We start from the raw sequence: 18,446 nt of genomic DNA on the forward strand, positions 1-18,446 counted from the left end.
GTTTAGGGGATAAAAGTAATTGGTTAATACAAGCTTTGTTAAATCATAGAAATGCTTATTTATCAGGTTGAAAAAATTGGATATTAGACCTGTAACACCCGTGTATATAACGGGAATAATTAATTTGAGGAGCAAGGGCAGCAGAGGTGCAACATAGGCGATATAGCCTATAATAAATAAATATATATATATATATTCAGAGGCTAGTCTTTTATATCACTAAAGGAACTGAACTACGCAGTATAGCACATTTTAAACTGGCAGGTGTTGTAGCAAGAATATATATTACATTATTCATAACTGTAGCCATTTTATAGAAAACAAAATCTTATGTTTAAGTATTCTGCACTGTCATTCGGACCCCATGCCAAGAGGATCCTACCGTTCAATCAGAAAACAGTCAATTCCACGTAGCATTTTTGTGCAGTTTGTGTGTTCATGTGTGTGTGTTTAGTAACACGCACACTGCACGCACGCGAACAGAGCCAGATCCAAAGCGAGTAAGTATGTAATATAGGTGTTTGTGCTGTGTCTGTGTCGTGATCTTGTGTACAAGTGACTAAATATCACCTCTGTTCTGAGTATTTCTGTCTGTGTGCCCGGTGTACCCATGCAAAGCAGGCCTGCCTACCCTCTCAGCCTCTGCCAGTCAACGGACTCAACAAGTAGTAGTCAGGTCTACTTTGTTTTTGTCACTTACTTAAACCAGCGTGCGAATTATGGAAGGATTTGGTAACCATAAAAGTCACATTACAACTTAGAATGCGTCACATTCTATTCGTAATAACGAATAGAATTCCCGTTCGCCTGAGTAGGTAGCCATAAACAATCAATCCATGGTAGTCAATCTATTAGCCTACTTGTCACGTAATCATAGATTTACACAATTTTAAATATTTCACGAGGACCTTTAGTTATTTGTTAAAAAATGTCTATAAGGCTTATTTGACAGTTAGCTTTAAAGTAGCAGACGAATATTACTGACAGAAAAAAAGTAGGTTCCCTGAAAGTCACTCAATAATTCGCACACTGACTTAAACCCCTTTATATATATTTTTTATTTACTTATGATTTTTAAGGTATTTCTGATATGTTACATTTTGAGTTGTCAGTCCACCAAATATATGGACGTTTCATGTCCCACAATGAATGGTGTCTGATGTTTTTTTTTTTCACAGTCATGTCACCTTGATAGCTGATGGTAGGCTATGTAGGTGTCTTTTCACTGTGTTAACATAAACGTCAAATCTTCTTTATACCTGTCTGTCCACTCTTTTCTTATCCCCTGAAGCAGATCCCTAATTCTGTTTTAGTTGAAAGAGAGTAGCCAAGTATATGCCTTTCTGTATGTTCTCATTCCATCCACTGCATTAGCAGTTTGTGTGTGTGGCTTCATGACTCCCTACCCAATGGCAACAGCAAACAATACTCAGTTAAAAGTTTATTTTGGCTGTGGATGGAGCTCTCCTCATCCTCCCATTTCCCCCATGTCTCTTGCTAATACTTTAACAAAGATTTTTAACTGGAGGGTCCTGAAAAAATAGGTTCTGATAAAGTTGTAGATAATAACAATGCTAAATACAGATAATAAAAATGCATTGTTTAAATAACAAAATACATTACCAGTCAAAAGTTTGGAAACATTACTATTTTTAATGTTTTTGAATGAAGTCTCTTACGCTCATTAAGGCTACATTTATTTCATAATAAATACAGAAAAAACAATAATATTGTGAAATATTATTACAATTTAAAATTATGGTTTTCTATTTTAATATACTTTAAAATATATATTATTTATGTGATGCAAAGCTGAATTGTCAGCATCATTACTCCAGTCGTCAGTGTCACATGATCCTTCAGAAATCATTGTAATATGCTGATTTATTATCAATGTTGGAAACAGTTGTGCTGCTTAATATTATTTTATAACCTGTGATACTTTGTCAGGATTCTTTGATGAATAAAAAGTTAAAAAATCTCAGCATTTATTTAAAATAGAAATCTTTTGTAACAATATACACTACCGTTCAAAAGTTTGGGGTCAGTAATTTTTATTCTTTCTTTTTTTTTGAAAGAAATTAATACTTTTATTCAGCACGGATGTGTTAAATTGCTAAAAAGTGATAGTAAAGATTTCTATTTTGAATAAATGCTGTTCTTTTTAACCTTTTATTCATCAATGAATCCTGAAAAAAGTATCACAGGTTCCAAAAACATATTAAGCAGCACAACTGTTTTCAACATTGATAATAACTGAGTATCAAATCAGCATATTATTATGATTTCTAAAGGATCATGTGACACTGAAGACTGGAGTAATGATGCTGAAAATTCAGCTTTGCATCACAGAAATAAATTATATTTTAAAGTATATTAAAATAGAAAACCATAATTTTAAATTGTAATAATATTTCACAATATTATTGTTTTTTCTGTATTTATTATGAAATAAATGCAGCCTTAATGAGCATAAGAGACTTCGTTCAAAAACATTAAAAACAGTATTGTTTCCAAACTTTTCACTGGTAGTGTACATAGGCTAAATCAGCTGTTAAAATGAAGGATAATTTCCCTTTGTCTTTTGTGGTTGAAATCTTTGTGAAATCTTCTAATTTTGTTATTTTATTATATTAACATATGTTTATTGTTTGAAAATAGGGGCGTTTTTGTTTATTTTTTTACTGTCTAATGTAAAATCTAAGCCCTGAACCTGTTGAAACAACACTTTCATTCCAACTTGTTTTCATCTTCCTCTCCACGCTCTCATCTTATCACACACCCGTTAAACTTTTTTGGTTTGTTTCTCTCAGCCTCTGGTCCCTCCCTTTCTCCCTCCCTCCTTCACCCACTCACATCCTATTGGCAGCGCCTTATTTCAAATCATTTACTCTCCCTCCTGCTGATGCCTTTCCATGATTTCGCATCCTCACATATACACTTCTTCCTGACAGTGTGACCCTTACCGATCACCTGAGATGACCTTCTCTGTCCTCCGTCTGGATTTCAAGTCCTTTTTCCTTATTTTTTTTTTGTCACCCTACTCCATTCTTTCCCACCGCTAAGAATAGTTTCCATCAAGTTCATGTGTGATTTGGCTTAACACAATTATATCCCATCTCTCTCCGGCTTCATTCCCTGAGTACTTAATGGGGGACTATAAAGGGATGGTAATTAACCGGAGAGGGCACTTTTATTAATTAGGTTTTAACGAGAGCTGAGGCTGTGGGGTGGGGGGAGTGGGGTTATAACTATCTTAAGAACACTGTTAGTGTTAGATATGGGAATATAGTCATGCACGTCTCAATGCTGTCACTGTAAGATGAGTCTTCTAAGCTCCTTTCTGTATCTCTTTCTCTCTCTCTTGACTGAAAAAGAGTGGGCCTTTTGAAAAGGGCTCAGTCAGAGCGCTGCGATTAGTTTCAAAGCGGAGGTCAAAGTCTGACTGATGACCTTCTGAGGATATATCGTATTATGCATGTGTGCCAGTTCTGTGTAGTTTGTCTTTGCACAGCACAATTTCATTTTAAGCTAATTAATTGTGCTGCAACACGGCTTTTTTTTTGCGAATGTGACCATGTTTGTATACGTAAGCTTCCTTGCTCTGTTAATTTATTTTCTTTTAGTGCTATTCCACAGGAGACGTCGATATGAGCAACTCGGCTGAGAGTAGCTTAGTGCACACAAATAAGAGAGAGAGAAGGAGGGAGGGATTGCAAAAAGCCTCAACAGTCACTGGGCTCAAGCAGCAGGCTGAGGCTGAGATAATACCTGCTCGCCAGTTCATATAAATCAGCTATTATACTGCATTTGTTAAGTGATTTCAGTTACGTAAAAGAGTGTAAGGGCTAAAAAGGGACACAAACCTGTATGCAATGCATCGACAGATGGTTTGCATAAGGCATTCATACCTCAGTCGGGGAGAAAGCTTGAAGAGGAGGGGGTACTGCAGTATTTTGTGCTGTGCAGTTCCCCGACGAGTCCTCTAGGTGGCCTTTGAGCACCGCTGAGCTTCAACTGCAGTGGGATAGCAAGTAGAAAAAGCCAAAGAACCAACACTGCACCAGACAGAGAGAAAGGAAGTTAGAGTGAAGGTATAATGCAGACGCACTACAGCATACTGTAAGACAGAAGAAAAGTAGTGTAGATATGGGTCAGTTCTACTTCCTTCTCATAGTAGTGCATGTATTTATTACTTCTCTTTCATGTTGTTTCTCTAAATTGAATAATTTATGAATGAAGCCTCATTTACCTTTACTGCAGTCATTCCTTCGCATTCCCCTCAGTGGTCGTAACCTGTTCTCTTCGTTTTTCCTCTCTCTTCGCTCTCTGTCGATATAGTGCTGTTGTCTTTTATAGGCGTATCTGTCCTTACAACCAACCCCCATCCCAATGGACATGCACACTTTAATGTACTTCCCCCTTATCCAGGCACACACACTTAACAATGATTTCCCTTTTTAGTGGGAGCCTTTTTTTTTTTTTGCTTTGTCAGCAGAACTTTTTTTCCCCCCTAGTTTCCTCTCAGTTTCAGTTTTTCCTATTCATCATTTTATTTTATTTACGCATTTGTGTTCCCGTATAGTTATTTATTTCACCAACATAAGCTTGTCATATTTAAACGCCTTACAAAAACGCCATTGGTTTAGCCAATGTTGAATGCTGGGCTGCAGAGCCAAAGTGTTTACACTTTTGTGGATTTAGTTACATATAATTAAATACTATAGATTGTAACAGCAATGTGATGCCTGCACAGTTGTGAGTTCATTTTTTTTTGTTTTTTTTGTGAGATTTATTTTAGTTCGTTATTTATTTATGACTCTCCGTTGGATGTCTGGTGTGTGTGTGTGTGTATATATATATATATATATATATATATATATGTATATATATATATATATATATATGTATATATACACACACACACACACGCGCGCGCACACACACACGCTGTCCATGGTGCTGAAAGGAGAAACCAACTTAACTATCTTCATTTAAATAAGAAGCGAATCCGTTTACCTTGTTCCATATTATTAAGCCTCTGCTTCCTATGGTTCTCACTCTCCTGTGATCTTTGTTGTTTCAACAGTTAATCACAGAGGGACATAAGGGAAAGCAAGAGAAAGAGTGAGCTGAGGAGAATGGATAAGAGTGGTTAAGTAATGAGGGAAGACAGTTTGACAGATATGTATGGAGCAGCCGTGCAGCACAGCCAAACAAGACAACAGATATAGGAGAGTTATTGGGAAAGCAAGAAAAGACAGCACAGCAAAACATGGGAGGAGGACACACATTTGTCGGTGAAATCTGACCCTTTTCCACTGTTTTGCTAGGCAATCTAAAAAATTGCTTCATGTAGTAACTTCTAAATTAACTAAATGATCTGGTTTAACATGACTGAATCATTTTGACTACATTAGGTTACACTAACAAAAGTCATTTTTGAAGTTTAAATCAGGTACAAATAGATTACCACTTTTTACAGTGTATAACCCCAAGAGAAAAAGATAATAGCTTCCCTGCTCCATATTTCCAAAATGGGACATTTTGATTGGAAAAAAGAGTGGCAATAGTCATTTAACTACAGCTAAGAAGTAAAAACATTCAGTTTTTAAAGCACCTTCTTGGTGTAATGCCATAAAAATATGAATGCGTGTTTGTGCGTATATAAGAGGTTACGTGAATCTAACCCTTTTTAACAGAATATTGTAAATCATACTCAAACAATTATGAGTGCAACAAAGGTTAATACTGTACACTGACTGTACTGAACGGTCTGCATAACATTAGCACTGCCCAAAGAGAGACAGCGAGAGATAGTGTAAGAGTTAATGCTCTGCAGTCTTTTCTCCCTATTTTGTGTAGCTCAGCAAATAATCGTTCTGCCTTTAGCTTTTCTCCCTCTTCCTCCCACCCTTCCTCTCGCTCTCATTCTCTTCCTCTCCCTCTTTCTATTGGATACGCTGAGAGCATGGTGTGGGGAGGGGGGTGGCTGTGAAACATTCAGTCATTTTCATCTCCCTTCGCTGTAATTGAGCAGAGTGTTTTAGTGAATTGAGGGACATGAGAGTTGAGTGATGGTAAAAGATGGAAATGGAGAGATGGGTGGGCATTTCAAAAGAGGAGGGGTCTCGTTCCTGTTTATTATGTGACACTTGAATGTATATTGAACTCACTCCTTCATTAAAATGCTTATCCCATACACCTGCATCAACATTCATCTAATTTTGTATGCTTGGCAGGGTCATCACTAAAATTATACAATTTTTATGGACGGGTCCTTTATTTTTCAGGCCCAATGAGTAGACTGTACCATAAAAGACCTTAGTATTGCCTTATATTTGCACTTTCTCCAGAATTTTAATAGGAATTTGACCATTGCCGTTGTATTGCACCACCTATACAGAGCTACATTAGTGACTGGTGCAAGAACTAATGATGTGATGAGTTAAAAGCAGGTTACTTTTACCAGCTTGATGATGTATAAAAGTATGAGCATCACTAATTTTCTTTTCTCTTCTGCTCTTCCACCGCAGGCTCCTCCTCCCCCCCTCCCCTCTCGGTTCTCTCTCCTCCTCTCCCTCCCCCTGCTCCTCTATGCTCAGTTCGGTGTGTGTCTCCTCTTTCAAAGGGCGCAAGGGTGGGAACAAGTCGTCCAACAAAGCATGTTACAGCGCAGACATGACTTGTCCTTCAGACAGCGAGAAAATAGTGATAAACTGCGGGGGGGTTCGGCACGAGACTTACCGCAGCACACTGAAGACGCTGCCTGGGACCCGCTTGTCCTGGCTCACGGAGCCAGATGCGTTCAGTAACTTTGACTATGACCCCAAATCCGACGAGTTTTTCTTTGACCGTCACCCCAACACCTTTGCTTTCATCCTCAACTATTACCGCACAGGGAAGTTGCATTGTCCCAACGATGTCTGCGGTCCTCTCTTCGAGGAGGAGCTCGCCTTCTGGGGTATCGACGAGACGGACGTGGAGGCTTGCTGCTGGATGAACTACCGACAGCATCGGGACGCCGAGGAAGCGCTGGACAGCTTCGAGACGCCCGAGCCGGACCTCCCAGAGGACGACCCTGCGCTAACGGGTGGTGCGGACGGGGACTTGAAGAGGTTGTGTCTACAGGAGGATGGTCGCAACACCAGCTGGTGGAGTATCTGGCGGCCCCGCATCTGGGCGCTGTTTGAGGACCCCTACTCCTCGAAATACGCCAGGGTGAGTGAGTGTATCGGCATTTTTCGAAATATACTTTATTAAACGTGTCTGTATCCGTTTGTGAGCGCTTCATGTGAACTTGTAGTATGACATTATCGTCCCTGTGATACCTGTTCAGCTACTACTCGACACTCGGGCTATTTCTAGTATACACGGAATCACAAGCTGGTTTGCAACAATAGGACTGTCGTACTTAGCATGAGCTGGTAAGTTGTAAACTTCTGGAAAGTTTGTTAGCTAAGTTTGAAGAGAAAAGGACTCAGGTGACTCTTTCTCAATCACTCTCTCTGAAAATGCAGTATTTTTGTCTGGCTGTCACGCTCTCCACGCGCATTATTTGGCGGTGAGAGCACGGCGTCTCGAGCTCTCTGCATGCGCACCTTTTTAAAACTTACCTTTTTGGTTCTGCTGTTAATGTAGCTAAATTATGAAATGTTGAAAAAAAAAAGTTACTTTAATGGTTTGAAGAACGTTGTTATTCAGTTACTCAGTTTCATACTCGGATTTCTAGTCAAGAATACTTTATTCTGGTTGCTCAGTTACTGCATTCAGCAAATATTTCTGAATAATAATGAGTGGCAACGCTGGACTACTTGCTGGTTTCCTACGTAGATAGTCGTGTTCAATCTTTCCGCTGTCGCTACAAGCTAATAAAACATTTTCCCTCCCAAATCAATATATTTAATGTCCATTTATTTACTAAGTATGCGTGTTGCGAGCCAAATAATCTACAGCCAATCTACACGCATTCATATCACAACCGCCAGTCATTGCGCATGCGCAAAGACGATGCACATTTCGCTGTTGTCCATACTGCAGAACGGTACCTGGCAGACCTCTACGATATTGAACGTCAGGATATTTACCCTGAGGTGTACACTATTGAGTTTTGGCTATAAACATTGTATTATTTTGCAGGTCTTGAATGTTGTTTTATGTTAGAAGAATGTTCCATCAAAGCAGGAACAAGCGGGAAAATAACTGCTTATGCCTGAATGGGTGCATCTCATTCAGCTCCCTTGCTCCCTAGGTCGTGAATCAGTATATCATGTACATGAATTCGGGCACTGGTAAGGACCCTGACTCACTACACATTGGGACCGGGCCATAGCTGGGGTATCTGGGACCCCGGTGCAGGTTGTGGCCGTGGGTCCCCCTTGGTTGAAATCACGGGGGCCTCTAGAATCGTCACCATCTTTTGCCCCACTAGCGATGGCTCTTTCCGGCGACATGGCAATGTCCTCGTTGTACACCATCTCTACCGGCAGTTATGAACAGCAGCAGCAGCAGCACGGATATCTTTTTGACATTTATGTTATTTAAAAGTACATTATGATAAACACTTGGATTTTTGCAACGTTTCAGCCATAAATAAATTATAAATGTTAGCTAGATTATGTTCATTACCTGTTAGCCTTGTATGTTTATGCTGATACATATTTAAATAACTGTTTGTTTTTTAAAACATCTATCGCTTGTCATTATGTGTAGTGATTTGGCTCACGTGATTTATGTTTCGTGCTTCAGAACTTCCATTAAGGAAACATAGTGAGCATCGATGCTCCCTGGTTTTCACGGTGCATTATGGGAGTTTTTAGGTAGCGAACGTTTCAGGGCACTGGAAGGATTTTGCGATTGAGTAAGCCCTTAAAATGGCCGACTCCCTGATCAGTGCCCTGACTACTGAACTAGGGAGCTGATTAAAACGCACCCTATGATAGTAAACATGTTGTCATGCTTGCAAACCATTTAGTCATTTTGTCCATTTTGTACCTTTTATTAGGTAAATGACCCATACCAATGGCCTGTATGTTTAACCAAAAAATTCTAGCTTATCAAAGCAAGTTACTGGTATCAGGTTGTGCTTAGGTATGTATCCACATAGGATATTCACGGTATCCCAGGAACTAGAGATTCCCGTGAGTCTTGCTTTTAACTGAATCCGTTTCCTGCTTACTCAGCAGAAGCCCCGTATGTCACTGCCACCACAATCACCTGATAATCACTACATCCTACCTCTCACACCCAGAACTGAAGCTTAAATTAGATTTTTTTTCTGGGTGCCACCACGCTTGTGATCCCAATTTTGGGATAATGAGCATAATAAGGTCATATGAATTCATAAGCTTTACACAGCCCAGTTAGATTCACCAAACTATTTGCTTGCCATTTTAAGTGAGTAATCATATCATTTTTTCCCTGTCAGACAATAATCGCTATCATTAGATACAAATCTGTAACGATTTTAGAAAAACAAAGTCACTTACTGACCCCTGTGCATTAAGAGATGTTTCAGCTGGAGCACATGAAAGGTAATTCACCCTTTGGCTCTCAGAACGTCATTCACAAGCTAGTGAACAGCAACCATTTATCTCCTTTATCAGCGCAGGCTGGTTATTTAAGATATTTATCTCCCTCGTCACATCTGGGTCAATAGATCATAGTCATAAGCAGTCGATACATACTTGCTTTCTTGAAATCCCCAGGGTTCCATTTAACTGATCAGTTTTCCTTTGCATTGTTGGCTGCATTTAATTGTAGAATTGCTCTTAATGCATTTGAAGGGTCTGCGATTGTAAGTTACCCAGCTCTTCTCACAGTTCTCAAGGGGAGGGAGAGATGCCGTCATCGTTTTACTGCGTCGTCATTGAACGGAGGTCTTTTATCAACCGTGACACGCATAGTGTTTTATTAGCGGGCTGCTGTATGGGTGCAGGGCCTCGTGCCGGATTGCTAATCATCACTTACAACCTCCATGTCCCTTTCTCTGGCTGTGCTATAGCGTAACACTGCGGCGTCTCATACTAGCTGACTGCGCGCTGATTTCTGCTGCAGAGCAACAGAGGCAGAGCCTGTGCATTTGTGTATGTGCGTGGAGGCAATGCTGTCACTTTTTTTTTAATTTAAAAATATGCAAATGCATGCAAGATGTGTATTATCTTTTGGCTACATTTAACTGATTCAGTTTTCATTTCAAGCACTTATGAAGGTAGAAGTTGTCTTCAAAGTAAATGCTGACTTTTAAAGGACTGTAGTGTCGGGCACCATAATATAAATAGCATGAGTATCTGAGTTGATCTATGGAGTCTGGACTAGGACTCTGTGCTCTCTCTCTCTCTGGTTAAATCCCTGGTTTAAATCGGATGATCCAGTGAGCCCATACATAAGTGAAGAGTTGCAGCAAACCCTGGCTCCTTATTGGCCAGATTAGAGGATTCAGATAACAGTTAACTACAGTATCATTTAATTCAAGGTTTAACTTTTTGATGCAATGAACTCCAAATATGATGATGAGACACCTTTCATAAACTATAAAGGGCAAATATATTTTCATGTCTCATAATTTATATTGTGAAAAAGTATTATAAATCTGTCTAAAATATTACCTGGAAAAAATATTTACTTTAATTTGACGCTGTATTTTTTTTTTCCTTCCCTCCTTTAAAGTACTGTTTATTTTATTTTATTACCATTTTAATTGTGGAAAAAAATATAATAAATATGTTTTTTTGTCTGGAAACTATTTACTTTCTATTAAGCAGACTCTGTATTTTTTCTACCTACTATTAGAGTTATTTTATTTTATACTTTGTTTAATTTTACAATTTATATTGTCAAAAATATTACAAATATGTGTAAGATATTATCTGGAAATATTTAGTTTCTTTCAAGTTGACACAGTTTTTTTTTTCTACCCAGTATTCTAGTTATTATTTTATTTTATTTTATTTTACGATTTATATTGTGAAACAAATATGATAAATATGTGTAAAATATTATCTAGAAGATATTTTGTTTCTATTACATTGACACTGTATTTTATTCTTCTCACCATTCGAGTTATTTTATTTTATTTTTTATTTTTCTACACACTTTTGTGGCCCCAAACTCCAGTTTGAGAACCACTGATCTAATTGACAATTGTCACTATCACGTGATTTGTAATTTATGTGTGATGAGCTACTAGAGCAAAAGGTGCATCACATGGAGAGAAGACACAAAAGACACTTTCACACTGGAGTTAGGGCAGATTAAAACAGGAAGAAGTAATAGAGATCACACAATAAAACATCCTCAATGACCGTTACCTAAGAAGCAAATGCACAGTATGCAGAAATATCAAATGTCTTTACTGTTGTTCAGTATATCAAGCTTGAAGTCGAGCACATGTTGTATGGATGAATAACAACCTGCGGGTGCATAGTCATTCACGTGCAAAATCCTATTCGATAAGGATGAACAACTATTAAATGAACTACAGAGCAGTGTTTCTTAGCAACAGCCCGTAGTCAAAATAATCCCGCTTTGCAGTGCTCTGTGTATTTTGTTCCCACACGTAAAAATATATATGCAGAAAGCCGTTAATTAACGTCACAATTCACCTTGCTTCAGGTAGATGATCCGGCATGTATTTAGAAATGTATGTTTGTTTTATCGCTTTGCATTTGTCATGACATTCATTACTAAATTACTGTTTTTACATGCGTTATGTCAGTAGATCAACCACGGAGTGCCCCAAACCTTAGTGAGCTCCCTAACTAGACAGCAACTGTGGGCGTCATATCGGCATGCGCACCTATGTTTGATTGTACTGTCACCAGAAAAAGTATAACGTCACTGCTGGAGCTGTCCAGTGCTGAAAGGCACAATGATTCTCTGGAGGTTAACGCTGATATAAATAAAAGAAAAAGTGCACTGATAATTTACATTGCCAGTGCTTTCATTCTAATCTAATTCTATTCTAATCAAAGTAAGTGGCTTAACAAAATATTTAGTTTACCTTACCAATATTTCATTTCCACAAATAATATCCCATCTAGCATACGAGCAAACAATAACCATTTCTAAATCATTTTCTAAAAGACAACGAATCTAAATAAATTAAAAATAATCACTAAATAAATAAATTAAGGGAAAACTAGAGAAAAAAGTCTGCATTGCCAATACTACTTATTCTAATCACAAGTGGCTTGACAAAAACTGTTCACTTTACCAATATTTAATATGAATAATATCTCATTTTTAGGTGTAGCATATGGCAAATATTTGACCGACCTTTATCTAAATGACCAATAATTTAAATAAATAAAAAATAATCACTTAATAAATAATTAAATAAGTATATTGGGGGAAGATTTTGTGGGAAAACTGGAGAAAAAAAAAGAGTCTGCATTCCCAGTACTTCTATTCTAATCTAATAATATCCCATTTTTAGGTGTAGCATAACGCAAACATTTGATCAACCTTTATCTAAAAGACAAATAAATTAAATAAACTGGGAAAAGATTGTGTGGGAAAACGAAAAAAAAAAAAAAAATGATTGGAATAGGTTTTTCTCAGTGCTGGATTGGATTGCAAGTTGGATTTCCCAATAGCACAAATGTCCCAAAACCATCATATAGTGCTGTCTCCCCACCAGGTGTTTGTAAACAGTTAGCGACACTGAATGTGCCAAAAATAACCTTAAATGTCGGGACTCCAGGGACCTGAAACTATTTGAAAAGTGTGTCGCTCCTTGCGTGCAATGGAAAATGAATATTACTTCTTGCTTCTTTTGCAAAGTTTGATTTATTCATTGCAAACACGTTTGAAGTGCATCCTCAAGGGCCGCATAGACCACAGCAGCCCTCTGTGTACAACACATTGAAAATGATTGGATTCCTTCAGATACTTTCCTTTTAACCACAAGCTTTTTCTTCTAAAATGGGCTTGTTTATCACTTCCTTAAAAGTATCAATTACCTTTGGGTTCCCTGTAATGATCATGATCATTTGTAACCCGAGTTTGTCTGCCTGCAAATCCTTCTTTTCAGTTGAGACCTCTTTTGGCACCCGTGCTCACACCTCCAGTCTTCCCCCACTGTTATTCTTCTACTTTTACTACATCTCTAAAAATAGTAAGAAAATGAGGAGATATGTGGGACAAGATCTCGCTTCTTCCTGCTCTCAGTAACAAGCAGGCCTCCTCTCCTCCTCCTGTACTGTTCATTTACTCAATACTGGCAGCAAAAGCTTAACCGAGCCACCAAGGCAACCTGGTTTTATGCGGTATCTGTGCCGCACATGTCTTCTAGCCACACATTGCAGCAGCAAAATGCATGATAATAAAGCTTATTAAACCAGTCACTCTGAGACCAATAAATCGGTGAATAAGATGTAGAGCGCGAGATGAGCTTGAATCTACAGTCGCAGTGTGTGTGTTTTTTTTTTTTTTTTTTTTTTTTTCCCTCAGTGGTTGCGGTCCAGCTCGCCGGTGAATGATTCTGTTCGAGTTGCAGCGTATTTGCTTTTACAAGGCATATTCTCTTGGCTCAAGTGATTTTGCTTTGGTCTTTTCTAAACATCCCCCCCCCCCCAACTAGACTACAGTGAGCCGGTCATCCACCCTGAAGTCTAGTCAGCCAGTGAACTCGTATATGCAGGCATATGCGCCCCTACTTTGAATTTTAAATAGGTGTTGAAGACCAGCCAATGCCAGAGCCAACAAGTTATCAGTGTGAAACCACCTACATTAGGAGTTTTTCATTGCAAGACAATTACACTGCCAAAATAAGCATTGGATGGCCAGCAATGTCCAGAAACCCTGCTCATTTTGGTTCACCTCTGCACCACTTCAGCATTTTGTTCCCAGGGCAAATGGAAAACCCTGTTCCCTCGAGCACTCGGTGGTCACAGGGGAACAACCGGGTAAAAACAGAAAAGAAAAGCCTTGTATTCCAGCCCTATACACCTCCCAGAGGTCCATGTGGGCCTAATGGGACTTTATCTCTTTTGACCTACGGACATAATTTTTATTTTGTATATTAGCAGCCTGCTGCAAGTTTGCAGGTGAAGTGTTGATATATTATAACTTAAAGGCACAATATCCAAAAAACACTAGAACAGTGTTATATATTTTGTTGACTTGTGTACTTACATTATCCCAGATGTTTCTAAGAATGTTTAATTCCTGAGAAATAAGCAATTTTAACCAGGACAAGGACTGTGTGTCACCTATCAGTGACGTCATACCTGCGTTTCCACAGATTTCCGGTTGTTTTATTTTGTAGAAACCATGGAAACACCAAAGACGCTTTAATATATGACATGTTTTATTAGACAAAGGAACAACTGTTTGGTTACATTTTTAGACAGAAAACTAATCATTGTTATATAGCTCAACACGTTTAGTCTTATTGTTTGAATCTTGTTTTCTTGTTTTTACCATGCCTCAGAGAAAACATTATTTTGTCAAGTAGCTAACATAGCATAATCAGATGCAGCTTTATTTTTAGTAACAGTAATACAGCATTTTCTCCATCATACAATATGTTTTAAAATGAATTGCATGCCATTTATCAACACAAGCAATCCAGCATTTATTAATATGATATTCTAATATCAATCTAGCTTACTGCAGTGTGCAACAAGTGTCTCGTAGCAGCCCCCGAGTGAACACTCAGAGTTACCCCACATATGCTTGACCGGAAGAAGCGGAAGTGGCGACTGCGGCATAATAAAAGTTCTGCTGCTCTCAAGGCATGTGTTGCACTCGTCTCTCAATAGCAATCGCTCCAGCGGCCTCGTTCAGCTCCAACATCACTCGGCTGTGAGGTGAAGACAACAACTCCCAAGATTCCACATTCAATCTTGGGGTCATCAAGCTATGCCTTTGTTTTGAATAGGCGACCTCTAGCGGTGAAAATTTACGTAGTATGCCTTTAACAAATACCAGGTTGTAACATCATTTAAAATAACTGGAACCAGCTTTTACCAGAAGCCTTGCACATTCAGGTTAAAAATGGCTGCAGACTTTTTTTTTTTTTTTTTTTTTTTTGTGGCCAATACTAGACTGGACCCCATTGTCTCTCATTGTATGGTTCCACGAAAGAAAGAAAGTCATATAGGATTGGAACAGCATGAAAGTGAGTAAATGATTTTCATTCGTTAAAGTATCCTTTTAATGCTGTTAGGGATACTGACAGCAACAAAAACTGACACACATTCCCAAACGGGAGTGAAAACATCTATTTGGATGTCTGTGCTCATGGCACATGAAAATATATTCAAAACAGTCACAAGAGGGACTCTGCGGTCTCTGATGGAAACGGCATATATGACACACACTCTTTATCTCTCTTTTTCCACCCCCACCCCTCCATTTCCCACCAAATCCCTTGCATTTTCTCAGGCACACTCCCACAAGACTTCATTTTTGCACAGGGCAGAAGAAACTGATCTATGACTACAAATGAGAAGGAGAGTTAGAAAGGGAAAGAGAAAGAGAGGGTTGGTGAAAACAGAAAGAAAGAAAGAATGAATGAATGGGGGAAGGGAATAAGCATGGTACTGTAATGTATCATGTCACTTTTACTTTATATATAGTATATCCTTGTTCTGTCATGCTAATCCTAATAAGACACTGCCATTCCATTACACACACACACACACACACACACACACCCACCAGACTATTACTATGAAACAGGATTTCTTTTTTTGCCTGCCAGTTTAAGATAATACTTTTCCCCATGGATGTGGCTAGATTACATGTTCGTATATGTCTGTGTGAGCGCACTGGAACCGAGGAGAGAAAGAGCAGTGCTCATAAGATGCTGATGGTGGTAATACTGCAGCATGCTGGATGGAGGAGCAAGAAAGGGAGAGGGGAATTGCAAATGAGAAATGAGGGAGTAAGACTGAATGAGAGCAAAGATAAGGTGGTAAATGGAGAGATGACGCCCTCGTTGGAGATATAGAGAAAAAAAAAAAACAGGAGCATTGGGCAATGAAAGAGTAAAGATGGCTGACATACTGTAATGTTAGCTGATTGGCATCAAAGATTTGGGGTGCGTCTCAATCAGCTCCCTAGTTCAGTAGTCAGGGTACTGATCAGGGAGTCGGCCATTTAAGGGCTGTCCCAATCACAAAATCCAACCAGTGCACTGAAACATTCGCTCCCTAAAAAGTCCCACAATGCACCGTTAAAACCAGGGAGCATTGATGCTCACTATGTTCCCTTAAAGGATTAGATCACTTTAAAATGAAAATTACCCCAAGATTTACTCACCCTCAAGCCATCATTTGACTTTCTTCTTTCTGATGAACACAATCGGAGTTATATTAATAAATATCCTGACACGTCCAAGCTTTATAATGGCAGTGAGCGATACTGTTACAACCTGCGTTGCTGTATTTGGTATGTGTTGTTTGTTTTCTTTTCCCTCTTGCTCTGTCAGTGTTCTAATAGGTTGTCCAGTGATGGTGTACACTCTCTCTATTGGCGGTTCAGAAGAGGCGTGGTCTTTATAAGGACGCTGCCGGCATTCAACATGGAGCTCATTGTTGGTTCGGCCGCGTTTGGGTTGAGAGCTCCTGGAACCCTCCTCCGGCCGATGATCAAACTTGTTACTTCCAAGTGAAAAGTGTACCGACTGTACAACCTGTTGGTCATGTTCAACTGTTCCTAAAGTTATGTTTCAAGAACGTGGAGCATAGGGGTGTCCTGCCTATTTATTTTGGTAACTTGGTTTATGCTTTGTTTTTCATTAGGGAAGGTAAATGTATTTTATTTTTATATTTACTTTGGTTATTTAATCCCTCCCTCTTTTCCTTTCTAGATTTGTTTTGTTTGTTATTTTGGCATTTGGACACCCTGAAGAGATGCTCTCTTTCACTTGTTATATAAATTTTTAATAAATTCAGTCATTTTCCTTAAGTAGTTTTGTGCATTTGTTTGATTATCGACCGGAGTGATTTGTAACTGGGATTCCACTACCACGACCCAGTTTCTTTATTATGCCTGTTTGGAGTTTTTCGATTTTCCCTAGACGCGGGGCGTAATAGATACCAACGAGTATGAAGCTCCATTGTGGTCGATATGCACCATCGATGCGCAGTTTTGCCGACCCCGCACTGAAGCGAGCTCCGCAGAAATCTTCTTCCTGACAATCAGAGTGGCATTTACAGAAAGTGTTTAGGGTACCATTTGGGACAGGGCCTAAGATAAAGTAAGTAGCATTCAGCTGGTCATATGATCAGATCTCAACATGTCGACCCCCATGAAGCGACCCGCTAACTGTAAAATAAAACATCTTTTATTAGTCTACTGTTATGGCTGACTGGCTGTGCATGATTTTAAACATGTTTTGAACAGTACTATTACTTTCTTTATGTGCAGAACTTTTTAATAAGGTTAAAATGACCAAGACAGCTTGCTAATGCTTACAAAAACTTAAGAAAGATGACCAGAGTATGAATGAAAGATAAAGGTTAATATGATAACAGGCTCTTTTTTCTGAGAATTTTTACGCACACAGACTGCAACTGGACGTTTTCTCGAAAAAGTGCATGTGCAAATGCTTTTTAAAGTAAATTAATCTTGTTTTAATGATGTTTACATTTTTACTGAGAAACAGTTTACTCAAGTTTTACTGAGAAACAAGACAAAAATACTGATTACCTTCTTGAAAAAAAAAAAAAAAAACTGGTTTGCAGGTCTTAGTTGATTTAAGCTCTAAAACCAGCCAACAGAGATGGAAGACCAGGAAACCAGTTTTAGTGGGTAGGAAAATAATTGTTTCGCAGTGTGTTAAAGGGAACTTATTGTGCAAAATTCACTTTTGTGTGTAAACAACCAGCCTGTAATGGTAAAAATCCCCATAAATCATAAACAGTCTCTCCAAACAAGCAGGTAAGAGTAGGGGGGAAATCTGAAACTGCTTGTTTGGAGCCCCGCCCATGACTGGCGACGAAATCTGCCCAATTATTAGCCTAGCTCCTCCCCTGAGTGAGCTGTACACAGTCCACCATGTTTATCTCCTCACCAGAGCTTTAACAGCAGCATTTAAGTAAGAAATGTATTCTTATTAAAGCTACTAAAGTTATTTAATCAAGAGCAGTGAGTGATTTTCTGTTTTTTTGTTGTTTGGTTCATATTAACAGCATGTACAGCAGTAAGTATTGTAGATTCTGCTGCTATCACTTTAATACACATATCTAATACACACATGCGATTACTTTCCCTGCTGTTTACGTTCACAGACATAGCTGACTGTTTATGTGAACTTTGTATGTTTTTGACATACAGTTTAAGTGCAATAAGACCTGTAAGAGAAATCATTTTAATACTCACCGGACACCTCTGACAGCCAGCTTTCTGTGTGCGTGCTTTGGATGTGTGCGCTCAGGAAACCATATATCATAAGTTTAAACTGTTATGATTTTAAAACGCATGCAAATAATTAA

The 18,446-nt window shown here is 38.7% G+C and overlaps 1 protein-coding gene across 10 annotated transcripts in view; it reads left to right on the forward strand.

Annotated features, from left to right (window-relative positions):
• The window catches only part of kcnc3a (potassium voltage-gated channel, Shaw-related subfamily, member 3a), a 73,897-nt gene that overhangs the window by 373 nt on the left and 55,078 nt on the right, over window positions 1–18,446 (forward strand). For 4 of the 10 annotated variants that reach the window (XM_051887767.1, XM_051887768.1, XM_051887770.1 and 1 more), the window contains exons 1-2: window positions 225–500; window positions 6,537–7,221. In XM_051887767.1, coding sequence (XP_051743727.1) covers window positions 439–500; window positions 6,537–7,221 — 747 coding nt within the window. In that variant the 5' untranslated portion in view covers window positions 225–438. Of the gene's footprint in view, window positions 1–216; window positions 501–6,536; window positions 7,222–18,446 lie in introns of those variants that run through there. The other 6 variants (XM_051887772.1, XM_051887775.1, XM_051887773.1 and 3 more) reach the window with 5 other exon arrangements.

This window comes from Ctenopharyngodon idella, chromosome 3 (genome assembly GCF_019924925.1).
Source record: "Ctenopharyngodon idella isolate HZGC_01 chromosome 3, HZGC01, whole genome shotgun sequence".
NCBI classification, from domain to species: Eukaryota; Metazoa; Chordata; class Actinopteri; order Cypriniformes; family Xenocyprididae; genus Ctenopharyngodon; species Ctenopharyngodon idella.